Source organism: Rhinatrema bivittatum, chromosome 2 (assembly GCF_901001135.1).
Source record: "Rhinatrema bivittatum chromosome 2, aRhiBiv1.1, whole genome shotgun sequence".
Taxonomy (NCBI): Eukaryota; Metazoa; Chordata; class Amphibia; order Gymnophiona; family Rhinatrematidae; genus Rhinatrema; species Rhinatrema bivittatum.
The window spans coordinates 810603453-810621244 of record NC_042616.1 but is presented as its reverse complement, the minus strand read 5'-3'; the positions used below and the strand labels follow the sequence as shown (position 1 = coordinate 810621244).

The window sequence follows — 17792 nt, the reverse complement described above, 5'->3', positions numbered from 1 at the left end:
GGTGAAGGTCTAAGGGGCGGTAGATAGTCCGAAGGGTAGCACCCGGAACTGGTAATGATGGTCCAGTATCGCAAAGCATAGGAAGCGCTGATGGTCGTGATGGACTGGGATGTGGAGATAGGCTTCAGATAGATCCAGGGAGGTCAGGAATTTATTTATTTTTAACTTTTATATACCGAAGTTCCTGTATAGAATACATATCACACCAGTTTACATAAGAACTGAACTGTCGCCTAGGGCGAGTACAAAGAACATGAGATACAAATAACTTATATTATAGTGTGAACAAGAACCTAGCGCTAGGCATATACATGGTGGGAGAGTTACAACGGGGGTAAAGAGCCTAATACTTATAAGAAAGAAAAGACAAAAGGTTCATAAATATAAAGGATACTTAAGGGCTTATTGTGTGAGCAATAGGCTTAAAGGTCTATATACATGATTTTAAGTCGAGGAAAGAGGTTACCACGGGAGGCAAGAGAGTAATGCATTTGAGCAAGAGTAGTTTAAGGCTGTGGCTCAATGGGTAAATAGGGAGCTAAAGGATGCGGGGGGAAAGGTTACTGAAGGCGGGATGACTCAGGGTCGGACAGCTAGTGCGTTGCTGTGCGAGAAGTGATAGGACTGGGGAAAAGAAAAGGATTGGGGAAGTCATTAGCCGGACCAGTGGAGCCGCTGTGATCGATTATCTCTCTGGGAAGGCTTGACTGAAAAGCCATGTTTTGAGTTTCTTTTTGAAGACCAGAGGGCAGGGTTCATGTCGTAGGTCAGGCGGGAGCGAGTTCCAGAGAGGGGGACCAGCTGTGGACATGGCTCGTTTCCTTAGCGAGGTTTTAACGGGTGGGGTGTATAAAGTGTCTCTTTATGCATTTCTGATCGGTCTGTTCGAGATGTGTGGCCGTAATTGGTAGCTTAGATTGAGGGGGAAGATATTATGCAAGGCCTTGTGTATCAACATGAGAACTTTGAAGAGAATCCTGTGTTTGATTGGAAGCCAATGGAGATATTGAAGGATAGGTGTGATGTGTTCTCTTTTGTTAGCATTGGTAAGGATCCTGGCCGCCGCGTTCTGGACCATCTGAAGGGGCTTGATGGTGTTCGCAGGGAGGCCCAGTAGGAGTTGCAGTAATTGATTTTGGACAGGATGATATACTGGAGCACCAAGCGGAAGTCACGAAGGTGTAGGAGTGGTTTGAGTTTTCTTAGAACCTGCAATTTAAAGAAGCATTCTTTGGTGGTGTTATTTACGAATCTTTTAAAATTCATCTGGTTGTCCAGAAGAACGCCTAGGTCTCTCACATGAGGTGAGTGATTAATGGATGTTTTGGCTAGTTGGGAAGAACTTGGAGAGTTGAGCAGGATTATTTTGTTGTCATGCGCTATGAGCAGGATCTCGGTCTTGTTGGTGTTGAGTATCAGGTTGAGGCTTGTGAGGAGAAGGTTGACAGATTGGAGGCAGCTATTTCAGTGTGACCATGTTTTTTGAAGAGACTCTGTGATCAGGATGAGAATCTGGATGTCGTCAGCATAGAGGTAGTGCGTTAACTTTAGGTTGGCAAGTAACTGGCAGAGCGGGAGAAGGTAGATGTTGAATTCTTCCGGCTGTACTGCCCTTATGACTGAACATAGGATTTCCATGCGGAAGTCTGGTACCCTCAGATAACGATTGACGGTCTTGAGGTCCATGATGGGCCGGAACATTCCTTTCTTCTTGGGAATGATAAAATAGATGGAATAGTGACCAGTATTTTATTGGTGCGTGGGCACCGGTGTTATCACTCTTAGGCTGAGTAGTCTTGCCAGTGTGGTTTCCTCTGCCATCCTCTTGGAGTGGGAGTGGCATGGTGATCTCACAAATTTGTCTGGAGGGATACTGTGGAAGTCCAGATAGTATCCCTCTCGAATGATGGTTAGGACCCACTTGTCCGACGTTATCTCGACCCATCTTTGGTAGAAGAGGATAAGTCTGCCCCCTATGACTTCTTCCTGTGGATGGGTCTGCTGATTCTCATTGTGGGGTGCGGCCAGGGCCTGTACCTGAGCCTACTCCCCTCTTGTTGTGTCTGTTCCGAAAAGACTGAGTCCTGCCTGCGGGGCGAGGTGCTTGGTAGTGTGTGTTCTTGTACGGTCTAAAGCGCTGAGCTCCTCTGCCCTTGGTTCTTTGGGGGGAGGAGCACTGATTTATTTTGTTCCTGTCCTCCAGTAGCCAAGGTACTGGAGATTCACCCCATTTGTTGGCTAGCTTCTCCAATTCGCTTCCAAACAAGAGAGATCCTTTAAAGGGCATCCTCATGAGGTTCGCTTTGGAGGTCGCATTGGCAGACCAATTTCGGAGCCAAAGTTGTCTTCTGGCTGCCACTGCTGAGGCGATGTTCCTGGCTAAGGCGCGCACTAGGTCTGAAGTCGCATCCGTGAGGAAGGATACCGCAGGTTCCATCGTCTCACCGGGCGTGGTTGCGTCTCTGGAGAGGAGCAAGCAAGAAAGTGCCACTACGGCGCAGCAGGAAGCGATCCTCAGGGTCATTGCTACTACATCAAAGGACTGTTTAAGAATGGCTTCCAGACATCTGTCCTGGGCATCCTTGAGTGCCGCTCCTCCTTCGACGGGGATGGTCGTGCGCCTTGAGATTGCGCAGACCATAGCATCCACTTTTGGGAACCGTAGAAGTTCCTTGGCCATGGGTTCCAGGGGGTATAGGGCTTCTAGGGCCCCATCCTCCTTTGAAGCTGGCCTCTGGGGCATTCCATTCCAGGTCAATCAATTGTTGTATGGCTTGCAAGATTGGGAAGTAGCATAAGGCCTGACGGAGGAACACCAGGATGGGGTTCATCTTTGGTTCCGCTGTTGTATCCGTGCCTGGAATGCCCAGCGTCTTCAGGGTCTGGGACACGAGAGCTGGTAACTCGTCTTTGGAGAAGAATTGCAGCATGGTTCAATATGGTTCCATCCCTGGAGGGATTTCTCCTTCCTCCAGGGAGTCAGTCTCGTCTTCCGAGGTGCCTGTATCCCCGGTAGGGAGGTTCTTGCTTAGGAAGGGCATGTCTTGAGGGGCCCGAGAGGTGCTTGGAAGGTCTTGCGCTTCTGGTGGAGACTGGGACTGGGTCGCAGCCGGGGCTGATTGTGCCTGGACAAAGGTTTGCAGCCCTTTGAAGAATTAAACCCTGGAAAAGGTCCCTGGGTCCATGTTGATTCCAGGCGGCGTTAAAGTTGAGACCCCCGAGGTGCCTTCCTGAGTAGGTGCTGAGTTGGAGATACAGAGGTCCGGGGTACTATCATTAGTGGATCCGGATCTCTACTGACTGTGGGGGACCTTGCTTTGGTTCCTCCTGAGCCACTTCGCACTGCTGGCATAGGGAGAAGGCCACTTCAGGTTGCGCAGCTCAGGTGGCAGGCTGGGCAGAGGGCTTGTCCCTTGGCCTTCTTGGCTGGTGGTGCCATGGTTTGAGCGCATGGAGAGGTTTAAAACTCTTCTGTGCGCGTAGGTATGCACACTGGGAGGCTTAGTTGTGCACTCTCTGGGTGCGCCGAAGATGTGCGTGCGGGATGCGCAAAGATATGCGCGCAGGCTACTACTTTGTGCGCCTGGCTAAGATGTGCGCGCTGCTGTGCGCACAGAACTATTTGTGCACTCGGGCCTTTTAAGTGGGCCGCTATGCGCCCAGCCCCGTTGTGCACGTCGCTTTGCGCACGGCACAGTTGCGCGCCCCGCTGTGTGTACAGGTCGGTTGTGCGCGCTGTTGTGCGCACAGTACGGTAGTGCAGACAATATGGCGGTCAAGGGGGGAAATGGCGCCGCCAACCACGCGAAAAGATGGCGACACCCCCCCCCCCCCCCCGGTTTGGGGTCTAGCCCAGGCGGAGCTGCTCAACTCGATTTAACATACGCCAGAAAGTGAAAAACTGTGCGGCTATTCAAGTCTCGCAGACCAAAGACTTAAGAGAGGTTTCTACCTTACCGGGTCCCGGCGTTTCCCAGTCTCGTGCCGGGCGGTCTCCGGCTGCAGGGGGAGAGGGAGTTACCTTCACCGCCGCGCTCCATTCTGCACCCGCTGCCTCTCAGCCACCCTGGGGGCTAAGTCCACGCTGGGAGCCAGCTACCGGACCGAGGCTTGCCTCTGAGGGTTCTCTGAAATCGCCTCAGGAATTCTCACCTAGGGGAGTTGTCTTCTAGAGGCAAGTTCTCTTTCTTCTTTGGTTTAAACCTGCTAACACTATTCTAGTGTGTGTAGTGTCCGTATCTGCTTAGGAGACGGAGAAATACTGAAGAGCTGAGCTTCCTGCATGGGTATATGTAGGTTGACGTCAGCTTTGAAATCTGACTCTGTCTCCTATCTGCTATCAGGAGTACACTATACCCATTGGTCCTGAGTCCTACACGCTAGGAAAGATGATGTTTCTGTTTTTCCATCGTTGCACTGCATACAGAGTGTCTCTTGTTATGGTTTGCAATTCATTTTTTGTTTGCATGTTTCTAGTTAAACTTTGTCTATTCTGTATTTGGTGAGGGTTTGTGTGTTCTGCATGCGTGAGCGGGGGTACTCACTGTGTGAGCCTATGAGCAGCAGCAGCACAATGACAGAATGTGAGTGAGAGAGAGAGAGCGAGAGCGTAGTGAGAGAGTGTCTTTCTCCCTGACACAGAGACACCCATACACACACTTTCTCTATGACATACCCATACACTGTGAACAAGAGTGTGTATGTGAGTGTCTTTAGGTCTGAGAGACTATGCATGTGTCTGACACTGGCTGGCAGTGTGGTTATCACATTACTTGGCAACTGGTTCAAGAACTGATTGGTTCCAAGAGACTAATACCAGAACAGGAATCCAAGATATAATTATGAGAGATGTAACCAGACTTGGAGTATGACAACCAATTGCATGGATGAAAGAGGGCACGCAGCTCTGTTTGCACTGGTCTGGGGTGTGTTCTACTACTTAGTTATTTAGGAAAAATGTGACGTTTATGTTGGAGATTTTTTGGTTCAATTCTGCCAGGCTCCAGGTCACCTGATATACCTATGAAGGGTCAGTTTGGCGTGCTTTTGGGAACTGCTGAAACACATGCTGCAGGGAAAATGCACAAGGGAGTTAGACAGATAACTTGTCGGCTGATTTTGAAAAAAATTCTCCGGGCTGATATTTTCCTGCAAGCTGCCCCTGGCAGGAAGGTATCATAGAAACATAGAAATGACGGCAGAAAAAGACCAATTAGCCCATCCAGTCTGCCCAGCAAGCTCCCACACTTATTTTCCCATACTTATCTGTTTCACCAACCACCAAGTTCAGGGAAGGAGCTTGAGCTTTCTGAGCTCTAGGCTGGCGCATGGTGGACTTCTGGAAAGGCCGGGACAGATGACCTCGAGACGCCGGTGGATAATATTTACGGGTCCTGTATGTCGTCCGTTTAGTGTCGTGCAGGAAGGATCGTTTGGATGGAGTGGAAAGATCCGCCTGAGCTGCCGAGAGCTGCCGAAGCGTTTCACTATGGTCCTTCAGCTGGGCCACCATCTCTTGGATTTTATCACAGAAAAGGTTATGCCCTGTGCAGGGGAGGTCGGCCAAATGATCCTGCACTTCAGGACGGAAATCAGAAGATTTTAATCAGGCCCAGCGGAGGGCACGGATACCAGCTGCAGATAAACGGGAGGCCGTGTCGAAGACATCATATGCAGAGCGGACCTCATGTTTTCCCGCATCGAATCCCTTCTTTATGATGGAATTCAGCTGGTCTTGAAGCTGGTCTGGAAGGGACTCTCCAAACTCCTGTAGCTGTTTAAACAGGTTATGGGTATAATGGGTCATCTATCATTGATATGACGCGATGCGCGAGATAAGCATGGCCCCATGAAATATCCTGCGGCCCAAAGCGTCGAGGAATCTCTGCGCCTTTACAGGTGGCGCTGAAGAATGGGGTTTTGGATGCTTGGCCTTCTTTTGGGCGAATTCCACCACCACTGACTGATGAGCTAGCTGTGTCTTCTGAAATCTCAGGGAAGGCTGGTCTAAGTAAATAGCGTCCGTCTTACGGTTTACAGGAGGAACCAACCCAGGATGCTCCCCAGTTTGCACTGCCATCAGATCCTGCAACACCTCTATGAACTGGGAAGGACATGATTTCCTTAGGGGGATCCAGGAATTGCAGGACTTCTAGCATTTTATGCCTGGAATCTCCTCCATCTGCAGTTGAAAAGAAGAGAGAGACTCCGCCATCTCCTTTATAAAATTATTAAAGGAGAGGTCTTCCGGCAGAGACTTGCACCTTTTCATCTGGAGGAGGAGGATACTGCTCCGACAGAACTTATGTTGAATCCTGGGTATCTGTGGAATCATCCGTCCAGGGATCATAGGGTTGATCCCCTGCATCCCTCGATTGGTCCAAGTGGAAACTTGGAACTTCTCCAGCCAGAGGTCGAGTTGGGTACAGGTATCTGTGCTGGCATCGAGGGAACTGGTCTTGGGATCGAGAACTCAAGATCCAGCATCAGTACCGGATGTCTGGGAACTGATGGCATCGGGGATTTCATCAGTGGCCTCGATGGTGACACTCCCAACGGCCCCAGAACCAGCTCCAGCGATGTATCCTCCTCTCCCGATGAAAGTGGGATAGGCATTGATGGAATCATCGGTAACAGTAATTTTCTCGGTGCCCCTGGTAGGGCACAGATGAGCAGATCCAGTTTATCCAGGAGAGGCAGCAGCACCGGGGGCATCAGTGCTGGTTCCGGCAGAGGCACCGGTGCTGGCGTCTGTGGTCGCAGAAGGCTTTGGATCGCCTGCACCACGGTCTCTTGCACCATTCAGTGCAATTCCTCTCAGAGCGCTGGGGTGGTGAGCCCCAGGTCCGGAGTGGAAGGCACTATGGGCAGTACCGGAGGGTCCACCGATCCCAGTGGAGTCTCGGTAGCCCGTTCCACCAAAGGCGCGGGACGCCTCGGTGCATCCGGATTCGAGGGCCCTGGACGCTCATCAGATCGGGTCTTTTTCATCGGTGGTTCTGTCGACGGCTCCACCCACGTAGCAGAAGCGGAGTGCACCGGCCATCGATGCTTATGTCTGTGCTTTTCTCGACGGTCCGCTTTCCCCGATTCTGGCATTGATGATGTAGACACAGAGGACTGGGATAGCGATCGGGTGTCTTCAGCCTCGGAGTGACGTCGATGCTTCGGCGAGGATAGAGTCGATGGTACCTGCGAAGACTGGCGATGGAATAAAAGTGCCATTTTTTCCAACCATGCCTTTCGGTCCTTCGGGGTCATTTGGGCACAATCGGTACACGTCTCCACGTCGTGCGACGGTCCGAGGCATAAACACAGACTAAATGAGGGTCCGTAATTGATATAGTCCTCGGACAGTCAGGGCACCGACGAAAACCCGCCATCGTGGCCGTCGAAAAATTTAGGCCGGCCGCGGTCGGCACAACAAGGCCTACAGAGGTCCCCACCAGGAACAGACCGAAAAACGGTGGTAAACTTACCGCACGACCCAGTATTCGATGGCGGAGAAGGGAGACTCCTAGAGGATATAAACCTTTACAAGTTTTGAAAATAATTTCCTGAGGAAAATTTCCAGTCAGGAACTGTGAAGAGCTCCAAAACTCTGCGTGGCTATTAACTGAGCAGAAAAAAAAGAGATTGAAGGGAGACCCCTGCTGGGTGCAGCTTAAGTGCCATGCTGGGCATGCCCAGTAGGGCCAGTCAAAGTTCTAGAAACTTTGACAAAAAGTATTCCGTGATTGGCTCCATCAGATGATGTCACCCACATGTGAGGACTACCATCCTGCTTGTCCTGTGAGAAAGCTGAACTCACTCCTGCCTCTCCCCACAACAGATAGGGCCAGATTTTATTACACAGTTAAAAGCATACTAAAAGGTAAGAATTTACTTATTTGAATAATATTTAACATTCCTACTGTGGAAACAGGAAACTGAGAAGCAAGGAGCCTCCAAGGTAATGTTTATAAAGCTAAGTAACCCAATGATAATTTTTATATAGTCTGTTGGAAAAAGAATTGGTGTTAGTTTAAACGTTGCCCCTGGAATAAGGACACCAGACTCCCAGCAAACAGGACTGAGTTGCGTGAACATTCAGCAACCTACCAGTGCATTTTCACGGACCTTTATTGCCAAGCCAAAATTTGAGTAACAAAAAAGTGTGACCAAAATCCTGAAGCAAGATATGTTGCAGTAAACATCCATTGTGTATCCTGGTGTCTATTAAATGATAGCAGCTACCTTAACCCAATCAATTAAATGTGACAAGAAAAATAAAATTATCATTAGATCAAAATAAGGAAGAAAGGAACAAGAGGATAAAGGAACACAGTTAAATTTAGGATGTTGTGGGCGCAATAGTCCCAATCTACCTGCTGTTTCAGCATTGCTACTGTAGTGTATGCTTGGACTTTGATTGTGACATTTGCAGAACAGCTTGCATCTTCCACACCAACCTTCATACTGAGAAAAAAAGAGGAGGAAAATTATATTACATTCTGGCAAGCTGCAAGGACAGTAATAACTAGAAGTCATAATAGAATCACAAGTGCTCACATCTATAGGGTAGGGTTACACAGGGACCTGGACAACCACTTGTCGTTTGGCATGGGAAAGAAACCATCCTGTGTACTCATATGCACAGGATAATGGAGTACAAAGGAAGAGGACGATAAAATCTGAACTGGAAAGGGAGTGATCTCTCTCAAGAGGCAAACGATGGCTGGCAGCCGACTGATCTTTTTCTGCTATCTTCTACTCTGTCGCTATGGTACATGTGAGTTATCAGGGCCAGGTACTTATTGTCTGTCCTGAAGTTTTCCTGAACATGCGCAGACTTGCCACATTCTCTTAACATTTAGAGCCCAACTTTCAAACCTATTCACAGTACTGGATCTGCTCATAAGTGAATGCACAGAGATTTATCCCGATACTTTATAAATTCTGCAGTGGCAGTTTTGCTCAGGAAAGCATGCATATTTCAGTATATGCAAATATTTCCAATGCAAGAAAGCGCTTACATTCTCTACCTCTTTCATAAACATACACACGTATATTTTAGGTGCATAGAAAATATAACATGTGCATAATAAAATAGGCATTTATATCGTTTGGAAAATGCATGCGCAAGTACTTGGAAAAGCAAGTTTGCTTACCGTAAACGTGTTTCCGTGGATAGCAGGATGAATTAGCCATGCTGTCATGGGATCTGCCAATCAGGTCCGGGAGGTGGAGCTTGTTAAGCAGAGGTTAGTTTTTGTGTCTCTGTGGCTGCGCTTGTGTTCCCACGCAGGAAAGTAACAGATTCTCCTCAGTCTGTGATTAAGCTGTAGTTGATCTGAAGAAACGGTGACTGCCAGGGAAGAGGGTGGGTCAGCATGGCTAATTCATCCTGCTATCTACGGAAACACCGTTTACGGTAAGCAAACTTGCTTTTTCCCGTCGATAGCAGGGCTGAATTAGCCATGCTGTCATGGGAGTCCCAAGCTCCCGATCACGTTAGGTGCAATACTGTTAATTGGGACGTGATCTGAAGAAGTGTGGTAGTCACAGAGGACATGAGGATAGAGATTGCAGGATTGCTTGCCCTATCTTCACATCCGTGGTTGCTTGCTGATCTAGGCAGTAGTGTGATGTGAAGGTATGTAGTGATGACCATGTAGCTGCCTTGCAAATGTCTATGGGTTGCACATTTCGAAGATGTGCCCATGAAGTTGCTAGGGTTCTTACTTTGTGAGCTTTGGGAATAAAAGACAGATGTGACTTCTGTTTTGTCATAGCAAAATTGAATACATTGTACTATCCAGCTAGAGATGGTACGTTTTGACACTGGTAGTCCCAGTGTTTTTGGATCAAATGATACAAATAGTTGAGAAGCTCGAGGTTCAAACTTAGTTCTTTCTTTGTAGTAAGCTAACACTCTTTTACAATCCAGTGTATGAAGTAACTTTTCCCTCTCGTTGGCATGAGGTTTAGGAAAAAAGATTGCTAGCTCTATGCTTTGGTTAAGATGGAACTGCAAAACTACTTAGGGTAAGAAGGATGGGTGAGGTCTAAGAACCACCTTTTGGTAAAAAAATTGTAAATATGGTGAATAATGGACTAATGCTTGCAGTTCCCCGACTCGTCTTGCCAAAGTTACTGCTATTAGAAACATTACCGTCCAAGTAAGGTATTTTATGTGTGCTGAGTCCAGAGGTTCAAAGGGGGAAAGCATGAGTTGTTCCAGGACTGTGTTGATATTCCATGGAACTGGAGGTTTTGCAATTGGAGGGCGAAGGTGAGGGAGTCCTCTAATGAAACGAGATAGTAATGGATGATTAGATATTGGTGTATCATTTAATGGTCTATGGTATGCACCTATGGCACTGAGATGAACTCTAATGGAAGACGTGGCCAGCCCAGTGTCGTACAAAGTATGAAGGTAATCCATGAGTTGTTCCGGCAGACAGTCTATTGGTGATATGTTCTTGGATGTACACCAAGTTGAGTAACGTTTCTATTTGTAACTGTAGTTTTTCCTTGTGGAAAGCTTCCTAGATTCCAATAAAATAAGTTGTGCATGCCAAGATACTCTCTGTTCTGTCAACAGAAGCCATTCAACATCCACGCTGTCAAGTGGAGGGATGCGTGTAATTTATTTATTTAAGTTTTTTATATACCGGCATTCATGATAAATCACATCATGCTGGTTTACAGTAAAACAGAGGTGCATAAAAAATACAAACAGGAACTATAGTGCGGAAGACAGCAGTTACAAAAAACAGGGAATGGGTGTAGAAGAGTCCCCTGCTCCTGAAAGAGGAGGTCCGGACGATTTGGTAGACGTATTGGTGCTTCCCGAGATAGTCTGAGAAGGAAACTGTACCATGGTTGTCGCGGCCAGGCTGGAGCAATGAGAATCAATTGAGCTCTGTCCGCTATGCACTTTTGAATCGTTCTCGTGATCAGAGGTATGGGAGGAAAGGCGTATAGGAGGCCTGTCGACCAAGGAATGAGGAAAGGATCTTGAGCTATCCTGAGGTTGCTGGGTCGTATGGAGCAGAAATTTGGAACCTGCGTATTGAGTTCCGTTGCGAAGAGATCGATCGATGGGGTTCCCCATCTCATGAAGATGCTGTGGGCTATGTCTGAATTGAGTGTCCATTCGTGAGGATGAAAGATTCGACTTAACCTGTCCGCTCGTGTGTTGGCCACTCCCGGGAGGTAAGTCGCTTGCAGATGTATGCAATGTTAATGAGCATGTTGATAGATAATCAATGTCTCTTTGCAGAGGGACCATGAACCGGACCCTCCTTGTTTGTTGATGTAAAACAATGCTACTTGATTGTCCGTGTAGATCATGACTCTGCGGCCCTTTAGGTAATCCTGAAAAACTTGTAGAGCCCTTCGGATCGCTCTGAGTTCTAACAAATTTATTTGTAGGTTTTGTTCTGCTAATGTCCATACCCCTTGCGTTTTGTAAATTTCGAGATGCGCTCCCCAACCTTTCCGTGATGCGTCCGTGGTCAGGACTGCATTGTGGGGGGGGGGGGGGGGGGGGGGGGGGGCGGAACAGTGCTCCCTTGGAGAGAGTGGATTGGAAAAGCCACCATGCGATGTCCTTCTTCATCTCGGATGTTAGTATGATTGGTTGCGTTAACGGTTGAGCGTGTTGTTTCCACTGATGTTTCAGTCCCCACTGCAGACATCTCATATGTAGTCTGGTGTTGGGAATAGTGAAGTTGGCTGCCGCCATGTGACCCAAGACTACTAACACCTGTCTCGCTGAAGGGGTTTGAGTGTTGTTCAAGTGATGCAGAAGCCGGCGTAGCTGTAACCTTCTGTCCGATGGGGGGTATGCTGTGCTCCTCGTGGTGTCCAGATATGCTCCTATAAACTGTAGTTGTTGCGTTGGTTGCAGATGTGATTTCTGAAAATTGATCACTAGTCCTAATGTTTGTAAGCATTGTATTATTCTATGGAGATGATCGATCAGTATCTCCCGAGTTGAGGCTATTATGAGCCAATCGTCCAGATATGGAAAGATTGCCATACCCTGTTGTCTAAGATGAGCCGCCACCACTACCATGCATTTGGTGAATACTCTGGGTGCAGCAGATAATCCAAAGGGGAGCACCTTGTACTGGTAGTGTCGTTGCTTGTACCGGAAACATAGGTAACGAAAAGAGGATGGATGGATTGGAATGTAAGTGTATGCATCCTTCAGGTCGATTGAACACATCCAGTCGTTGGGTTGTAGTAGAGAAAGAATTGACTTCAATGATACCATCTTGAATTTCTCCTTGGTCAGGAATTTGTTGAGTTCCCGAAGGTCTAGGATGGGACGTAAGCCACCTGATTTCTTTGGTATCAGGAAGTATGTGGAGTAAAATCCCATGTTCTGCTGTTTCCGGGATAGAAGTGTGATGGCCTGTTTGTGCAGGCTGGAGATCTCGTGTACAAGTTGCAACTGAGATCTCTGAATCTGTATTGTGGGAAGGTAAGGTAAGGGTGGTCTTGTTATGAATTGAAGTTGATAACCCTGATGTATTATGTCTAGTACCCATTGGTCGGAAGTAATCTGATCCCACATTGGTAGACACGACTGGATTCTCCCTGGTGGCGTTAAGGTGCATGGTGGTGGCTGTAAATTCAAAAAGACTGCTGTTTTAACTGCCGGTATCGGCTGTTGGGTCTGTTGTCTCCGAGTACGGGGTTTACCCCTACGAGGAAGCTGGGTTTGTTGTTGCTGTTATTGTGGCCTTTGATACGATGTGTATGGTTGAGGCCGGAAAGTCTGGTACAACCGATAAGATCTGCGACCATAAGAAGACCGTCGATTGTACGGGTAGTATCTTCGGGAGGCCGCATAAGCCGGTTGTGTTTGCAAAGATTGCATGGCTATCGCTTCTTCCTTCAGCTTACCCACCGTCTCCTGAAATCTGGTACCAAAAAGGTTATCCCCTGTACATGGTAGATTTGCAAGTTTCTCGTGCAAATCCCTCTCTTATGGAACTGGAACGTAGCCACACCATCCGGCGGGCCACTATAGCTGTTGCTGATGCTCTGGATGATGTTTCTAGACCTTCATAGACTGACCTGAGTAGGTGTCTGGAGCACTCTTCCATATCATGGATGGTTTGAGGTGACTGATCCGCCGTAGAAGAGAGCATACCTTTAGTCGCCTGAATACATTCATAAAGATATTGCACCATCTAAAACTGATGATGCATAGTTCTTGCTGTAAGCATTGCATTCTGATACACCTTCCATCCAAATTCATCCAGATATCAGTTGTCTTTGGTTGGTGGGTACGTCAAGTGAGTCTTAGATTTCTTAAAACGCTGCATCGCCGATTCCACTACTATAGACTCATGGGGTAGCTGCGGAAGCGCATGCGGTGGATCTTTCTTCATTTGAAATTTGATGTCTGATTTCCTAGAAACCGCCGACAAAGATTGAGGTGCTTCCCAAGATTTTAGGAGAACACTGTGAAGCAGATCATGCGGTGAAGTGCAGTGGGCTCTCCCGGGACATCAAAACTTTTTAGAAGACCCAGAGTTTCTGATCTGGGGTCAAATTCCTTCTGTACTTCCAACTGTAGAATAGTACCCAATTTTTCCAAAAATCTAGGGTACGAGAGGTCTTCAGGCGGAGAGTATGGTTCCTGTGGCTGCTCCTGCGGATCGGATGGGAACCCTGTCAATGAGGATGGAGATTGAGAAGGGGGATGGAGAATCTCCTGGAATCTCTGGTCCTGCAAGTAAGGATGGAGAGCACTAAAATTGGGGAGATGGAGGGTTCCACCGGTAGCTCCCGTGAAGGTTGAGTATTAGGGTCGTTAACCGGTTTCTGTGGTTGGTTGATCATTGTGAAAGAAGATTCAAGAGTTTCATAGAATCCTGCGAGCGATTGTGATAATTGCCGGAAAGCTTCCTTTGTCTTAGGAGGCATGACTGGTTTGTCAGTATTCTGTGGTACTGGTACTGTCCGTGGAGGAGAGGTATCCTCTAGTCCTTTGGAAGAACTTCTTGATGACATGGACGCCTGAGAAGAAGTGAGGCATATGGGCAACTGGTGTGATCGTGCTCTATGGTGTTGAGTCTTGGAAGATCTGGAGGTGGAAGGGCTGCCTTCTCTGTCTGAGGTCTTTTTTGGCGCGGTGTTACGGCTGAAATGATGTCTGTGCCTATGTGTGTGACCTGGTCCCTTGTGAGTTGAGCGCCTATGGGTAGATCGAGACTTTTTAGAACCTGTCTCCGATGTTCGTTGTGCAGAATCACTAGAGGTAGAACGTGATAACTGTGGGGATTGGTGTCTACGCTTACGATGACTCCTATGTTCTTTCGTTGGCTCGTGGCCTTGTACGGGTTGAGATGGCATAGGTTGCCGTGAAAGGCTGTATAAGTCACGTCGGCGTCCGGACTGCACTGTGACCAATGTCTTTAGTCCTGTGATCTGCGCCACTGTTATCTGCAATGGTGCATTCTGTTGCGCTGGTATGAGCACTGATGGTGTCGGCGCAGTCTTTTGCGCTGGTCACTTCGACACTGTCGGGCCCGTAGCGTGCGCAGACTTTCTCGGCGCCGATCTTATGTCTGGCGCTGTCGGCACCACACCGTGTCTCGACGTTTTTGGCGCCTTAGAGTGCGACGGTTTTCCAGGGCCCTGTGTCGATACACTGGGTTCCCCGGAGCCGTCTCTTGACGGCGAACGGGAGGCCGATCGATCCCGATCGGGGGAATCAGAGCCCTGATCCCTTGGTACTTGCCTCGCCTCCACTCCTCTCGGTCTAGAAGGGTCCCACAAAGCCGCCCTTGAGAGAATGAGTGGATTTCTTCACCGGGCCCGGTGAAGAGTGGGCTTCCGATGGGTCCAAGAGGCTAAGGAGTTCCTTGAGGCGGTAGGCCCGTTGTTTCTGGGCCTTAGGGGACATACGAGCGCAAAACTCGCAGTCGCGTACATCATGAGTGATGCCTAGGCAACGGTAACATCGGTCATGGCCATCCGTGATCGACATTACCTTGCCACAGCGACACCGTTTGAAGCCCGATTTTGACATGTCTGAGGAGAAAATGGCTCCGCGTGTGATCCCGCGCACGGAAAGAACAGACTGAGGAGAATCTGTTACTTTCCTGCGCGGGAACACACGCGCAGCCGCAGAGATAAAAAACTAACCTCTGCTTAACAAGCTCCGCCTCCTGGACCTGATTGGCAGATCCCATGACAGCATGGCTAATTCAGCCCTGCTATCGACGGGAAATCACCAGTTCATCACTACCTCTGCCAGGCCACCTAAACTCTAGCATTTCACACCCTGAACCTTCCCACACGTACACCCAAACCTCCCACCCAAAAACTACAGACAAAAGCAAATCAATCGCTGACTAGCAATTTCACTTGCACTAGTCAATTAGCAGGTGTAAATTGCACGCATAAGTTGATAATTTATAGACGTATATCTTATAAAATAGCAGCTACTGTACGTACTTCTTAACCCCACCCTGGAACAACCCTAGACCAGTAAAAAGTGCATGTGAAACCAAAAATACGTGCATACTTTTCATGTTTATAAAATAGCACATATGCACATGCATATGTGCTATTTTTCCCATGCAGAATCTCTTTGAAAATTTACTCAAGAGTAGGACGTAGTTTTCTATTTAAAAAGCCAGGTCAATGAAGCCTGCTACATTAGTTGTGCCCATCTCTAGAATACAAATATGGCCACAAGATGGCAAAACAGATGTTAAGATCTTGAATTATGAAAACCTGCTAACTTTAAAACATTACTAAAAATTATACAATGCAGTACAAAGCACAGTAAAATTAGATGGATTTTGGATAACTGCCCAAGATTACTTTTAAGGTAACTACCGTAACTTCCTATCTCTTTTGTTCTCTCTAAGCATGTACAGTCCTGTGATTTTCCACTGAACAGAAAACATTGAGCATTCAAAAGTTAAATCAGCCTAAAAGATCTATAAATCTTTCAAGGCTTAGGCTCCCTTCCTCAGCTCATTGCCAATGGGCTCAGGATGATGTCGCCTGAACATATACCTGCACTTTAGGGATTATTCTAACTTTTAAAACTGTAAACACAGATGAAAGGATGGGGATGGAGAAGAAAGGCATTTGGACTGGGCATACTTTATTTTCAGTTTTTACAGCTATAGATCAGACAAACGCTTTCTCTCCCCTTTAAATAGATCCAAGGGCATCAAAGAACTAATTTTCCTATATTTTTTCCTGTTAATTTTCGTTCCTGTAGTACCAGTCCAGACCGTGGGTTGAGCCTCCTTTCCAGCAGGTGGAGACAGACTAAAACTGAAAGGGTGTCCCAAGATAGGAAACGCCAACTCCACACTCTATCCCTTGTCTCAAGGTGTCCCACAAGGCTCCTCCCTCTCCTCCACCCTTTTCAACATTTATCTCACACCTCTATGTCAGCTCCTCACAGACCTCGGCCTCAAATTCTACCTCTATGCAGATGACGTTCAAATCGTCATTCCCATTCACAACTCTCTCTCAGATGCCCTTGCCTTCTGGAACACATGTCTTGCCAACATCAATGACTTCCTCACCAACATCCACCTCGCTCTAAACTCCTCCAAAACAGAGCTGCTCCTTATCTCTCCTCACCTCCCTCCCAAACCACCGATCTCCAACGATCCAGCTTTCAACGTCATAACACCCCAACCCACAGTAAGAGACCTTGGGGTTATCATAGATCAACAACTCAATCTCAAAAAACAGATCAACTCCATCCTCAAAGAAGGTTTCTTCAAGCTTCACATCCTGAAGAAACTCAGACCCCTCCTCCACTATCATGACTTCCGCACCGTCGTCCAAGCCACCCTTTCCTCAAAGCTGGACTACTGTAATGCCCTCTTCCTTGGCCTACCCTCCTCCACCACCAAGCCCTTACAAATGCTCCAGAATGCCATCGCCAGGGTCATCACCAACTCAAGGAAAGCTGATCACATTACCCCAATACTCAAAGAACTCCACTGGCTCCCCATCGCATCCCGAATTCTCTTCAAAATTCTAACCATAGTGCACAAGTCCATCCACTCGCACAATTCCAATTGGTTGGATGAACCCTTTCGTCCTATACGCACTGAACGACCCACTCGCACTGTCAACAAAGGCACCCTCTCCATTCCCCCTTTGAAAAAAGCCCACCTCTCCTCTACTAGGGACCGTGCACTATCCATTGCAGGCCCTAAACAATGGAACACCCTCCCTACCACTCTCAGGCTAGAGCCATGTTACGCCAAGTTCAGAAAAAAACTTAAAACATGGCTCTTCCGACAAGCCTACCCTGATTAAGTACACCGACTTCTGCAAGTATCTTGCCTACGCCTTGTATATTCCTGTAAATAGTCCGTTGCAGTTTTTATTTATTGCTTTAATTCCTCCACCTCCTGCTCTTTGTATACTCCTCCTTGTTCGCCCTCCCTGTTCATTGTAATTTCTACCTTTAAAGTTACATTGTAAACCGGTATGATGTATGCATACTAATACCGGTATATAAAAGTTTTTAAATAAATAAATAAAATATATGAGGACAGAGCCTATCCTGTAACCCTTCAGTATAACCATTTTCAAAGCAGAAAACAACAAAACCAGAATAGGATCAAGCAAGTAACTAGAAAGCTCAATGGAGCAACTGTAGAACAATGTAAGAATATGGTAAGACTATACGCCCTTGCATATACTTGGTACTTGGAAAACCAAGGCTTCCGGTGTAATTGCTCAGTATTCTTGTAAAGAATTAAGTGTCAAAATCTGTGAATCTGTAAGAACAAGCTTCG

General features: G+C 47.5%; 1 protein-coding gene across 2 annotated transcripts in view; it reads right to left on the bottom strand.

Moving 5' to 3' along the window:
• Positions 1-17792, bottom strand: part of LOC115085797 (ranBP-type and C3HC4-type zinc finger-containing protein 1-like) — a 288361-nt gene that overhangs the window by 213286 nt on the left and 57283 nt on the right. For both annotated transcript variants that reach the window (XM_029592220.1, XM_029592219.1), the window contains exon 5: positions 8367-8457. In XM_029592220.1, the coding sequence (XP_029448080.1) occupies positions 8367-8457 (91 nt within the window). The remainder of the gene's footprint in view (positions 1-8366; positions 8458-17792) is intronic.